Source organism: Aptenodytes forsteri, unplaced genomic scaffold (assembly GCF_000699145.1).
Source record: "Aptenodytes forsteri isolate BGI_AS27 unplaced genomic scaffold, ASM69914v1 Scaffold54, whole genome shotgun sequence".
Taxonomy (NCBI): Eukaryota; Metazoa; Chordata; class Aves; order Sphenisciformes; family Spheniscidae; genus Aptenodytes; species Aptenodytes forsteri.
The window spans coordinates 14,577,538-14,591,150 of NW_008796044.1; the positions used below are offsets into that span (position 1 = coordinate 14,577,538).

General features: G+C 43.0%; 1 protein-coding gene across 1 annotated transcript in view; it reads right to left on the minus strand.

Annotated features, from left to right (window-relative positions):
• Window positions 1–1,909: 1,909 nt before the first annotated feature.
• The window catches only part of PKD2L2 (polycystin 2 like 2, transient receptor potential cation channel), a 12,457-nt gene continuing 753 nt past the window's right edge, over window positions 1,910–13,613 (minus strand). The window contains exons 2-14 of the mRNA XM_009286067.1: window positions 13,416–13,517; window positions 13,032–13,165; window positions 11,479–11,735; window positions 10,491–10,712; window positions 9,645–9,873; window positions 8,945–9,115; window positions 7,241–7,422; window positions 5,863–5,983; window positions 5,023–5,124; window positions 3,759–3,838; window positions 3,597–3,666; window positions 2,640–2,761; window positions 1,910–2,194 (exon numbers count right to left, since the gene is read on the minus strand). Of these exons, the coding sequence (XP_009284342.1) occupies window positions 2,077–2,194; window positions 2,640–2,761; window positions 3,597–3,666; window positions 3,759–3,838; window positions 5,023–5,124; window positions 5,863–5,983; window positions 7,241–7,422; window positions 8,945–9,115; window positions 9,645–9,873; window positions 10,491–10,712; window positions 11,479–11,735; window positions 13,032–13,165; window positions 13,416–13,517 (1,910 nt within the window). The 3' untranslated portion in view covers window positions 1,910–2,076. The remainder of the gene's footprint in view (window positions 2,195–2,639; window positions 2,762–3,596; window positions 3,667–3,758; window positions 3,839–5,022; window positions 5,125–5,862; window positions 5,984–7,240; window positions 7,423–8,944; window positions 9,116–9,644; window positions 9,874–10,490; window positions 10,713–11,478; window positions 11,736–13,031; window positions 13,166–13,415; window positions 13,518–13,613) is intronic.

A 13,613-nucleotide genomic window follows, 5' to 3' on the forward strand; every position in this document is an offset into this window, starting at 1 on the left:
CCTTCCCTCTGATCACGTCTTTCCTCTGACGATAGGGGAAAAAGAAAGCACAAATTCTTAGGACACTGGTTTGAAGAATGAACAGGGTTGCTACAGATCTGTTTTACAATCCTCCATTTTTCGTTAGCATTATTTATTCAATGAAGCTTGCTATGATCAAGACGCTAATGAGAAGACAAAAATTCCCTCAAACAGTGGTTTGGTGGGAACTGTTTAAAATCCATGTGCTACAAAGCAATGAACTTACTAAGAAGATTTTAATGAAGGAAAATAACCCTGTTTCAAACACCATTAGCCAAAATGGAGGAGAAACAAGTATTTTTGAGGGTGCAAAAAGCTCAGTGATACTGGGACAGATCTTCCTTGCTGAAGAACCAGTTCTGAGACAATGCAAATCTAGAGTATTCCAAGCTTAACCTCTTTAGAGAGGTTCGCTTGAGCCTTTATGTGACTGCAGGGCAAGGAGCTTGCTGGCAAAAGTGAGGCAGGCTATAAAGAGGGTTTCCTGTGCCCCAGAGTAGTAGAGCAAGGATGAGGAGTGCTTGAAAGCTCTTCCGTGAAGTTCTGGGCAAGTAACTGTGGCTAAAGGTTTCGAGACTACTTTGTACGAGAGGGGTTGCCAGGAGGAGGAGAGGTCAGAGATGCCAAAGGTGCAAGACACTTGCTCTCCTGCGTGTCAGGCTGTTGAGAAATCAAGATAAACAGATCATCGGTGACCTATGGTTTCTGGGACAAGTGTCCTGGGATACTGCATAGCAACAAGAACCCTTTGGAAGTGAAGGGAAGAGGTGGTTTTATTTTAAACTGGTCCCTTTTAGAAGAGAGAGGATGTCTCAGCTTGGCCAGGAGACTGAAGTACAGAGTCAGTGAACCCTGACAGGCAAACCAGTGCATGGCTACATTGTGCTACTGGGCTGAAGCGATCTCTTCCTGGGTCCCTTCAAATGCCCGTCTGCTCCCCTCTCCACGAGACTGCTCCTCCACAGTGTGATTAGGCACAGAGAGACCAGAGGCCATGTAGTAGCTTGACAGTGCTCTGCAGGACATAAGGCTTTATAATGTTATAAATCCTTGTAGGATTTAGGAGTTTCAGGACGCTTTGGAGGCTGGGGGTTGCGTGTTATGCATGAGCTGAGATGTACAGCAGCAGAACTTCCCTAGGGCAGGGACTGCGTGGTGCAGGTGGGGTGTTGCAGCCTGGTGACGGCGCCGTGTTTTCTCATGGCATGTTCAGATGGCATTTGGACATGTTTTATTTCTTCCTGTGGCTGAGTCCCAGCAATGAACAAATATTAATGACTACATAGGAGTAGATAGTTTCTGGCCTGAACATAACAAATTGTCTCTAAGGCAACGGGTATAAAGGGATTTAGGAATTAAAAAGGATGTCCTGAAAGTTCAGGCTGGTGCATGGGTGAAGCAAATCGCCCTCTAGTGGTTCCAGCTGTTAAGGCGTGATCAAAATAAATGATTGATTGTTTTGTTTATTTCCTGAAAGAGTAATTTTTTTTTTCTCTGAAGGCAACAGGAACCTGTTTTGGAAGCAACAGGTGCCTGGAACAAGAATTGTTGAGAAATAAGCATTAACCTTGGCAGCAGATGCACTAGGAAAAGAAAACCGTCCAGGGAAGTGAGGGCTAATGACCCGTGTGCTGGACTGTGCTTGGCAATTGAGGGTTGCACTGGGCTTACACAGGGCCAGGGATCGAGAGGAGGGTACGGAGCAGGCCCAGGACGCTGCCATTGCTCATGATCTGCTCTCTTGGTTACACATCTGTGTCTCGCGGCAGCCCCAAAACAAGGCAGAGGAATAAATGTCATCCAGGCATTTGTAGAGATGCCTACCCAGAAGTCTAGCAAGGTTGGTCGGTTCTTCTCAGAGTTAAAGAAGCACCCGAAACTCTCGGAGAAAAGGCCCAGAAGCAACAACGGTATATACCTTTATTAACATTGCTGCTTCTCTTATCCAGAAATAGAAAAAAAATAAAGGAGGGGCAGGGGGAGATGGCGACTTTGGATTTATTTAAACTGTGTGATGAGTCAGGCCACCTCTGTTACCAGATGAGCTCATGCATTTTACTGAGCCGTCTTGCCTGAAGTATCCTTCAGTTGTTGCATGCTTTTCATAATTCTCCTGAGTTTTGCATTAGTGTTATTTAATTCCTTCGCCAACTCAGCTGTATACCTGAAGAGCCTAGAACACACAAATACAGCCACGTATCCTTGAGATGGCGCTGCCCTTAAACTTGCATTTGCAACCTTCCTCTTTGCTCACTTGTGTCAGCTGCCAAGGGTCTAAGTCCTGAAATACCCCTTCGCAAGCACAGGGTCTCTGTCCCCCTCCCTGGGCAGCCACAAGGAGGTGTTCTGGAAGAGTGACAATATTTTAAATTCTTGTCCCACCTCATTCTTGACTAACGTCCTTACAAGCTGCTCTACTAAATTCTTTTGTTTCCTTCTTCCCTCCCTGAGGGCAGCTGTTGTCAGCCAGTATAAGAGCACTTAAAATATCTTAAAATCACTGACTTTGTGTTGATCTTCTGTCTCTCAGGTTGTCACTCAGTGAGGGTTTCAGCTAGGGCTGCAGCTGCCTGGGGATGGGAATAAGACTGCAAAACCAGATACGCACACACACTTACTGCTGAAATTCTGCAGTGGAGACGTAGCTCTGAGCTGTGACTGAGTCCGTATCCTCAGTAGATGGATACTTCTGACAAAGTTTTTCTTTCCCTTTTTGTAGCTTTGATAACTTCAGATGGCTCTATTCAACACCGGAGGGATTTAAAAAAAAAAAGGAAATAAATAAATCGCAGACAAAGCCAGCATGGCTCACTGGGACATCTGTAACACAGTCACTCATGCAGGGAGGGGGCGTGTGTGCGGGAAAAGATATATGCAGCTTTGGGGAGAAAAATGTTCTCCTCCATCTGAAAGTAGATTTTTCCTTCTAGGAAGAAGACAGGATGTAGGAATACACATTTCTTCTCAGCGTTGCCTCTCAGTTTCTTCTCTCAGAGAGATTGCAAGCATTGTGTGCAGTAGTGTTTACAGCTAGCCAAGGGGCTTTTACCTCTCTTGTTGTAGAAGGGATTTTTTAAAAAATATGTTTTAGAAGTACTTGTGCAGGCTTACCCCAGATATGGAACTACCAAAGACTGCTGGAAACCTTCTGTTTGTAAAGCAAAAAGAAGCTACAGTAGTCTGTCTTCTTGCTGTAGGTGCAGCCTATGACCCAATAGATTGCTGTGAAACTTGTTTTGTTTTCTATACATCTGTTTCTGTTTAACATTTGGGCAAATGCCCAGCTCACAACTTTATACCATTGCTAAGACACACTGATCTCACCCTACTGCCAACTCTGTTATTGTAGTGTATGACCTTGCCTGAACAAGCTTTCAGTTGAAGTTTTGAGCATAATTAGTGATTTTTATTTATAGGTCTAACTTTTTTGCTATTCCTATGATGTTAAAAATAGTATCCTGTGGAGAAATAGCTTTTGTAAGTAACAGTGGGGACAACTGTGACTCCTTCTGTATTATTCAACTTCTGAAATATAATCAGCAGTTTCTAAGAATACAGGAAAGAATAGAGCCTACCTTTTCATCAGCACTGTCTCCATTGGAAAGCTTAGAAATATCCTTTCTTTTAGTGGCTGAAAATTCCTTGCTTGTCATTCACACAAATGAGAAGAGACAGAAGTCCTGTGAGAATAGGTCTGTGCTCAGTACAGGGGGTAACAGCAAATGCTGAGATCCTACCTTTCCAAGCTCTCGTCTGCTGGATTTGTATCCACCTCTGGTTTCTTCAACTTGAGCTTGACGAGGGCCTTTTTGCAACTCTGAACATAAGACAGGGAAAGTCTGGCATGTTAAATGGCTTGTGTTTAACCAGAGACACTTTTGCACAAGGACTTGAATGCAAGGAACAAACCGTCAGCATAATGCCTTGGCAATTAAACAGAAACCCCACCAGTCTATCGCTTTCTTGTTCCCTTAGCTCAGCTCAGAGAACTTACCCTGCTATATCTCAAATTTGTCATGAAATCCCTGAAGGTAACAGCCAACCAAATCCAGCAAGAGTTTCTGTTTTCGGGCATATTCAGTTTACTCTTACTATAGTCCCGGATAAGTAGGAGAATGAGCTTGGGTGGGGGAATCCAAGCTGTGCTGTTGCTGACCAGACTAATTGTATCCTGGCCAGGGACTCCCCCTTCCTTTTCCTTAATGAAAGCTAGGCTTTGCAGAAGCAATGTAACATGTCTATGCCACTCATAAAATCCTACAGGAAAATTTCAGGTAGATACGGCTGCCAGCCCTCCTCTACAGAGCGGTCAGCGCAGGCCAACTTGAAGAAACAGTCTGAATGAGCAGGTCTCATCCCACACCTCTCTCAATCTTACTTATCTCACTGGTGATGCTGTATTCCCCAGTTAAAGCCAGGTTTTAGGCAGAGGTACCGACTTGTCCCAGCAGCAGAACTGCATGCAATCTCTTTGGCTTCAGTGTATGCATTTGGCAGGAAAGGAGGAGGTCATAATTTCAAGTTGAACTGAAAAGTTAGGGAAAGATTTGTTCCCCTTTTGTACCCATTTCTGGCACGTAAAAATGGGCTGAACTTTGTGGAGTTTTAAAGGTACATATTTCTACTTGTCTTGTCTTCCTATGCAGAGAAGATCTTTAGTTTCTCAGTTTGGAAGAGCAGCAACAGTAAGCTCTGAAGAAAGCTGATGACAGGATATAGCACAAGCCAGGCTGGTCTTAAACGCTGCTTTTAAAAGGGTGAAGTAAAGGTAGGCTCCTTGCACCCTAACTCATGTGCTACTCTTACCATTAGGAGCTCCTATGGGTTTGATGGAAGGATGTCTCTCTATCTGTCAAATGTTTATTTAAAGTGAAAAATCAAATATTGCGTGTTCTTAAATGGTTACGGCCCAGCTGTTTAAGGCTCTTTGCTAGTGATGTAGCTTAGAATTCCTCCTCTTATCTTGAATTAAATGAGATAGTTACAGAAGTGTTCACTTACCTGTCTAAAGAGGTCTCCGATCTGAAGCTCTTGACTGGGTATCGCTTCAAAGTCTGCTTTGACTTCTGAATAGGTGTCATTTATAATAGCCAAAAACATGTTCTGCACAGGAAGGATGCAGTTAGATACTTGTTTCTGGAAATAGCATTTGTATTATGCTGGGGCTGTTGTTCTGGGGGCTGTTCCATGCTAGGGCACGTAACTAATGGAATCGAAGAGCTTTGCTGGGTGCAGACGTGCTCCTAATGCAGTTAAATTATCTGATAATCTAAGGGTCTTGGGGAATATTTTTGGGAGACAAATCACTTATTTCCCATCTGCAGTATCGGCTAAAAGGCCCAGTTCCTTGGAGGTAACAGATTTCCTGTCGTATACTTGTAGCTTTTTCAGGTGGTGTTTCAGTCTGAAGTAATTAATGAAAACATCAATCTAACTGATAAAGCAAACCTGCACCTACACAGTCCCGTCAAAGTCTCTCTTTAACCTTCCTACCTGACAAGGCCGACCTTATGCAGTTTTCAAGAGCACCCAATTAAATTTTCAGAAATTAAAATCTTGAGAAATGGGTGGTGCAGTAGAGTGAAAGGTGCAACGTGGTTGTTCTGTGGTGCAAAAGCCCCGTTTGTGGCTGTTTGGAGGAAGGGAGAGCTGCGAAATGTCTTGCCTGCTGGGAACTCCTTGCAAAAGAGTTTGGTCCGTCCCTCTGCCCAGGTGTACCGAGAGGCAGCCAGGGCAAGCCCAGTGTCACCTTGGGGTGAAAAACACTGTCTCGGAGCACTATACGACAGTTCTTCTCTGCTGCTTATGCAAAAGGATAAGCATTTTTAAGATGATACCTACCAGCAATATGAAGAACACAAAGAATACAAATGTGATGAAGTAAATAGGTCCAAGGATCCTGTTTGCTGCTTCTATGGTTTCAAAATTAAAATCTCCCAGCACAATACGAAACTGTGTAAAGCTGGGAGTAAAAATACAAGAATGAGGTTGACTGGCTTCTCCTAAAGAGAAGTATTGTAAGCATTACTTTAAAAAAAAAAAAAAAAAGGCAGTAGATACAATTGAGACTGATTCACCATTACCTTAGTCACTGAAATCAAAAGGCAAGCCAGGATAATACTGGAATGGTAAATTGGGCATTTAACAAATAATTAAGAATTTGAAAGTACAAAGGAATTTTTAAGTGGCTTGTATGAAAAAATACTTTCATTTTGGATAAATCATCTGGTTTTGGGGTTTTGTTGTGTGTTTTTTTTAAATACTTCCCTTCTGTTCTAGCTTCGTGATCCCTCATCTTCTGTTAGTACAGAAGGTAACAGTACAAGTCCCTGTGTCCCCCATAGGGATTTTATTCTTAGCTAAGACAAATATTTATTTCTCTGTATTGCAGCATCTTAGAACAGTCTCACATCCAAGTGGATCCACAATGAGCTATTTTTCTGGTTTAGAAGTGCCTTAATTTTACATGAAAAGCTGCTTTCAAACAATCTGGTACACTAAAGATATCTCTCTGAAGTTGCAAGAGATGTAGCCATGGGCTAAAACACGATGTACACTGCGGGTGACAGGTTAGGGTTGCTACAAGGCACAAGGACCATCAAAACCAGTGCCAGCTGGCACCTGGAATTGATCTGATGTTGTTGCTACAGTAAGTGGCTGACAAAAATCTGGGGAAGAAAGTAACAGAGCCAGCAGATGGGATCTGGGGACTCTTGGCTGGGCAGCTGGATGTTTTCTTAAAAGAGCTGTAATTCCTGTTTGCAAACACGCTCAGCTTGTGCTCCGAGCCACTTGGGTCTCTCAAGCAGTTCTGCAGTTTTCACGCTGGGGACTGTATCGCATACCCAGTGGCATGTCTGCTGGGAAGTGTCAGATTCCTGCTTTTGGAAGAGGCAAAAGAGAACAGCCTGCTGCCAGGCCTGCCCGATTGCCCAGGGGCCTGGTTACACACGGCAAAGTTGTGTCGAGAGCTGTGGGGACTAATAGCTCCAAGGGTGAACTACTCCTGAGCTTCCCTGACCTGTTTAATGTACATGTGGTCTCTTTTGAGCATACGAAGGCTTTGGTAAACAGATTGTAGGGCCAATAAAATTGGGTTTTCTCTATGAAATAAGCTTAAGTGTTGGAGACCTGTACTCTTAAGTTCTGCTTAGCAGAAACTGGTTTGCACCTGCACCAACTGGGGGTTTTGTATCAAAAAGTTTAGAAAGTAGCATACATGCAGTTTTGGAAAGTGGAAAACTCTTCAACTTGTGACCCGAAGACCAGATAGCCTAACTGGGCATAGGCAAAGAAAATGATGAAGAACATGATGGCAAATCCAGTGATGTCTTTGGCACAGCGAGATAAAGTGGAGGACAGCTGCGTCATTGTTTTGTTAAAGCTTACGTATTTAAATATCTGCAAGAGAACAGAACATATTGTTATTGGGGGATCAAAATATATTGCAACTTCTTAACAGAATTTCTGGAATGTTATCTGTAATCATAATGTACAGGTGAAGTCATACCTAGAAATAAGTTGCATGGCATCTATCTGTAAGGAGAACTAGGATTGGGTGTGTTTCTGGGAAGATGAATATTCTGCAGGGCAAGTATGCTTACGTACTAGAGCTAATAGTGTGTAGACAGGTCTTTGCTGGGTACTGGTATGTGTAATGAGCTCTAGCAGATATGGACCCCTGGTCAAGAAGATTGCAAGCCATAGCACCCTCTTGTATCTGAGGATTCCCTGATGGGCTGAGTTGGTAAGGAGCTCTCTTTTACTTTGGGTCTGAAACAAGGCCTGAACAAAAGCCTTGTTCAATGACAGTCATTATAATGTCATTATAAACACAGTTGTGCTACTACATTAACAGTAATCGGTCTGAGGGGAGGATGATGCAGGGGTAACGTGTAGCTGCGATACAGAATGGCTGTAACGAGTAAGACTGTCCACGGAACTGGTTAACAGCCAGTGCTCCCAAACCAATTCTTCCTGCAGCCTCGGCCTGGGAGGTGGAGGAAGGCCAAAAGCCTGTTTATTTTAAAAGGACATGACCTTTCCGTGATAGCCTATGTTCAGGTACTTGGGGCATGACTGTAAAGCGTGATCTCTTCTGGCAGATGTGAACACCTCCCCTGCCTGTTTCGCAGTTGCTTTGTGCTGGGCGTTTTACAAATCCCTTGGGGGAGAGAGAGCCTGTAAGTAGTCTGGGATCAGGCAAAGCTTTGGGAGGTTTCATCCAGCCACTGGGAACACTGAGGCCACCCAAACCAAAGTCACTGATGTCTGCTGGGTGCAGGCCCCAGGCAGGGCCAGCAGGGTTTAGTAGATTAGGGGCAGTGGCATGCAAACATGCAGGACTGGTTCGGCCCCAGAGCACCTGGTTAGGAACAAAAGTAGCCCCTAATCTTAGAGAAGTTTGCTACTCCGTCCAGAGATCAGCAAATCTATTTGCAAGTAAGAATGAAATTAAAGGTGTCCTGGCACAAACCCACTTCTGAATCAAGTTCAGACACATTTTGCCTTCCTCTGCAGTTAAAAAGTAGCTACTGTTTTCACAGCTTTTGGGTACAAAAGCTATGAATAGCTTTACCTGTTACAGCCATGTCATCTGTATAGGTCAGGCTGTGACCCAGATAATACTGGGTCTAGGAAAAGGCTGAGTTTGAGGAGGCTGTTTGGCCATGGTAATTTCCCAGCTGCTCCAATGGAGACAGCTGCCCACGTGCAAAATTTTTATTTAAGATGGTCTTGGAATTTGTGTGTCCCATGTTTATGAGAAGGAGGTGATTTTAAACTCTTCTGGAATCTTATAAGCAAAATTCTCCCTTTTAGCCCCACCTTTGCAATTCACCCATGAAAAGGTAAAAATGAACATTTATGCTATGCTTAGAAACACTGACTCTCGAGTGCAAAAAAAGGGAGTAAGAACCAATACCTTTATCCAAGCAAAGAAGATGTTGACGGCAATCATGTTATTGTAAAGGACTTGCCAGAATGCAAGGAAATAGAAGTCTGGATATACATGGGCATCAGACAGCAGCTCTTCCATTAGCAGGGACACTTCTACAGTGCGGTAGATGTTGAAGGCAATGGCAAGGATGGATACCTGAAGGAAAGCAGAAGCAAGCGAAACTGAAGTCCAGCTACACCCCCTCTTGTCACTTTGCACAGGAAAGACTGTACTGATTTCAAAAGGCCCTTGGTTAGATTTGAAGAACCCGAGATTTTTAGATGTTTTGTCATAAACTGTATACAGGAGACTTTATCGGCCAAATAATTTGTAATTGTACTGTGATAATTCTGGGCTTGTGCTGTGTAACATGCTGCATACATTCTAATTTTACTGTGTTAGCTGTGTTATGCACTAGTGCTTGCCTGCTCTGCAAAGATTAAGGCTAAAACAGACAGGGTGGATAATGAGTAGAAAAGACATGGAGCCACAGCAAGTTGACAGCAAGCCTAGAAAAGAGTTCAAGTGTGCTGAACCATGGTGGGCCATGTGGCCTCTTCAGTGTACAGCAGCGGGTGACTGACTCTAACCAGACACAGATTTGGGCTGTTCTGGCTCGTTGGCTGCCTATCCAGGGCTAGCCTAGGCTGGCAAGCACAGAGGTGAAAGTCAAGGGGTAGCTCACCAGCAGCAGCAGCAAATCCAGCCAGTTCCAGGCACTTCTGAAATATTCCTTTTTCAGTTTTACGATTTTTATAGCTTCCTGGATTATGAATGTAATGATAAAGAGACAAAAGGCAATTTCGCAAGAAGCCAGAAAGTAATCATAATACGTGACGTATCTGAGGAGCTTCACAGAGTAGATATGTGAGGAGGTGAGAGCACCCCCGGTAGCAGGGAACTCTACCACCAACCTGAAAAATATTGGGGACTGGTGTTAGTTACCATCCCTTTAAATCACCTCAGCCCTTAATTTTCTAATACTAATTTTTACGACACTAATAACTAATACTAAACTCCTACATCTGTAAGATCATCTTGTAAGGGCTATGCTAAGTCCCCCATGAAAAGAGTGTTACATGGTAGGGAAGGTTGAGGGGAAAAAGAGACGCTCTCGGGATACCCAAGCTATGGTGTTTGGTTAAAAGTCTTTAAAGAAACTGTGCCTCAGAAGAGCAAACGTTCACCCTACCCTGAGGCTTTTCCCTCCGCTAGCTGACAACAGGACTAATAATCCAGTCTTTGACCTTGCAAAAGACTATGAAATCTATTCCAACAGACAGCAGCAACCAGCTGTACAGACCCGACACCAAATATTTAAAAAAAAAAAAAAAAAAAGGAAAGGAAGGCTCTGAGTCTGCTCCCTGCACTAACTGAATTTCTGCATTTTTAATGAATTACTGTCTTGCCAGCTGTTACCGGAGAAACATGGCTACATATGCCTGAGGTGACCAGCCTTTCCTTGTGTCCTTATGGAAGCGTCATGCCTCAGTAAATTGGATTTCACATGTAGTTAAAGGTAAGAACTCACTTGATTATACAGAAGAGGTTTATGTTAGCATTATATGTTGAGAAGTCGATAAATACAACCCTGGTTCCTCTAGTGAGCCAGCTGTTCTGCCTGAGAAACACCAACTTCTCCACGCTCTCCTGCTTAGATTTAGGTAAGGTGAACATATATCCTCCACTGCTGTACAAGCCCATAGATCCCCAGTACCATGGGGATAACGAGGAGGCTGAGGTGTATTTCCACCTATCAGAAATGGGAAAACAAAGCAGCTCAGCTTATGGAAACTGGACGGAAGGAAGCTTTAACTTTTATTTTATACAATCCTTGTTAGTTCTTCTGTTCTCCTGCATCCACAACTGACCATTTAAGCCAGACCTTTAAAAAACACTTTTCTTTACATGAAGTATGCACGAGACGTATGGCCTTAAAACATTCCCATTTCTCTTGTTTGCGAAATACTCAGTACATTCACAAAACAGCAATTGCTTATGAATCTGGATTTCACCCAATGTGGGCCAGACAGTTTATTACCTTAAAACCTTTATGGGTAAGTGGAATATCTCCGGTTTACGTAGTTCATTGTTACTGTGGCATGTTCACATGTTCTTTCATTGGGTTAAATCAATGCTAAATGAAGTGTGTGAAGCAGGCTTTTTGGCTTTGTTTCCAGAGCATTTTAGCATGATTCCAATTTATAAACGTGTGATTTAAAGTCAGGCCTCATAATTGAGCATTTCTCTAGAGATGTTAGTGGAGATAGATCCATTAACGTGCTTTTGTTGAACTGGGCTCGCTGTTTCCAGTTCTTCCTGTCTCTCCGCTATAAATTTCCCATGCCAAATTCCCGTCTATAATGTTGGCACAAAAACAAATCCATGGTTTATCTCAATGTAAACAAGAGAAAACCTCAGCTAATTGCATGTACAGTTGTTACTAACTGAAGAATAGTGGCATTAAGGATTTGGTTAGGGTTTCATAAACATTTCTGTGCTGAAGTAGGATGACTTACTCAGATTCATTCCTTAGACCAAAGTCAGACCTGTCTTCAGCTCGGTAACGATATTCACTGTAACAGTCTTCTAAAAAAGTATGGAAATATGGGTAGATGGAGCAAGTGTTGTTGCGTACTTTCAGCTGGCGAATCTGGGCTCCTCCTAACAGCAAATTCTCATAGTAAATATGGCTGTTGTTGTTCTGGAGGGTTAATGTCATGTTGTTATACCATTTGTCCCAGTAGAGTCCATCCAACAGGGGTCCCTCTGCAAACTATTTGTGCAAGTGAGGTTAAAGATTCAAAAGAAGATTTAAATACCACTATTACCCCGCTTTTTAGCATACAAATCTCTGCTGGGTTCTCGGGTTATACAGGGTTCTCGGGTTACTTATAGCTACAGAGTCTAAGCTAGAATACAAACAATTCCCACCTATATACTGTCCTATAAATATTTACATATATTTTATATACATATGTATTTATGATATATTTACATCTTTTTGCTATGAGACATTTTTATTCCCCATGCAATTCTATCAGAGACACGTAATGGGATTATTCAGGGTAAGACTACAACATTCGTCTGTCTGGGGTTTCATTGAAAAATTCTGCTGAATTCTAAACAAGTATGTAACAGAAATTATATGTTATTTTAACAAAATCTGTTGGTTATCTTAATCTCTGAAAATCTGTTTTGGGATATATTTCTGATTAGGTTTTTAGTCATCTGAATCTAAATGAAGAAGTATTTCTTTTTGAAAGCGGGGGAAAAAAAATCCCTCTTTTTCTGGGTGTTTCTTGGATGCAGATAAAGAGCATTAAACTTGGGGATAACATTATTCCAAGTACAAAACAACATGCCCCCGTGGTCTGGCACCATCTGAGCATGTATTACAACCATTTCTAGTACATCAGCATACACGTTGTATAGCAAGGGCTCACTGTTTTATGGACTAGCAGTAACAGACACCACGATAAGAGGGAGTACAATTCTTCCAAATGAATTGTTATAAACCAGACATTTCCATTTTTAAGGAAGAGTAGGGTGAGAAACTCTGCCTTCTGCTGTCAGCTGGGCAATGCTGGTAATTTTGGGAAGTCCTCCACCTAGCAGTGAAAACAGAGATGTGTTTTGCGACCATCACTGAAATATGATGTGATGTAACAGCAAACCAGGTGAATCATGATGGTACGTTCTCCTGGCTGCCCCAGTGGAAATCATAAGTTTTTTTTTTAACAGCCGAAAGTCAAAAGAACTGTACATGCAAAATCTTTCTGGTTTTATTGAAGCTCTTTTCAGACCAAGCCTAATATTGAGAATACGATGCAGCAATTAATTGGCCTATTGTTTTCTTTGACTGACTATTTAGGAGTATCAGTATTATTGGTTGTACCCAGAATTCCTCCAAATGCATTTTAAGAAGTTATTTGCCTTTCCTCACCTGAAAACACATCATCTAGCACACGGCTTTTAGGAGAACCGCAAGACTGTATTGCTCTGAATTAACACTAGGAGCTTCTTCCCTTGTTTGTTCTCCAAGAAAACATCTTTGCAATGAAAGCCTTACCCTCCAGAAATCAGCTCTGCTCCCAATACTCCCGAAACCACTCCTGTTGTCCTCAGAGGAGGAGGGCTCCAGGAAGAGCTGGGACATGGCTTTGTTCAGGTAGTACATGTCCGTGCTCACCATGCCAAACGTCACTGGAAAGAAGGGGCAAAGAGGGGATGCTCGCAGGCCGAAATTAGAGGATGGCAACAGCTTAACCTTGCTTCTCCGCTTAAGTTGTCAGGAAGTCATGCTGCTAGAAAAAGGCAGTCACAGCAATTTTGACTGAAATGATACTTTTTGGTGGATGACAGGTGGAGTAAGGAGTAAATACTGAAAGAGGTACAGCTTACACACTAATTATTTGTAAACATTTGAAGTCGCCTCAGTCATTTGATGACTTACATAGACAGAGGTCTGTCAGGAAAACGATGTAGATGACCAGCTCCCGCAGGGTCGTTTTCAGTTCCAGTTCTCTGCTGCAACTGACCCGCGGTTTCACGGCACCTGGTCGGGGAAATGGCGGCGGGGGCAGAGGGGAGTCAGAGGACAGAGCCCTCAGTCCCCAGCGAGGCCCGCAGCCCGCTCCCCTCCCGCGGGTAC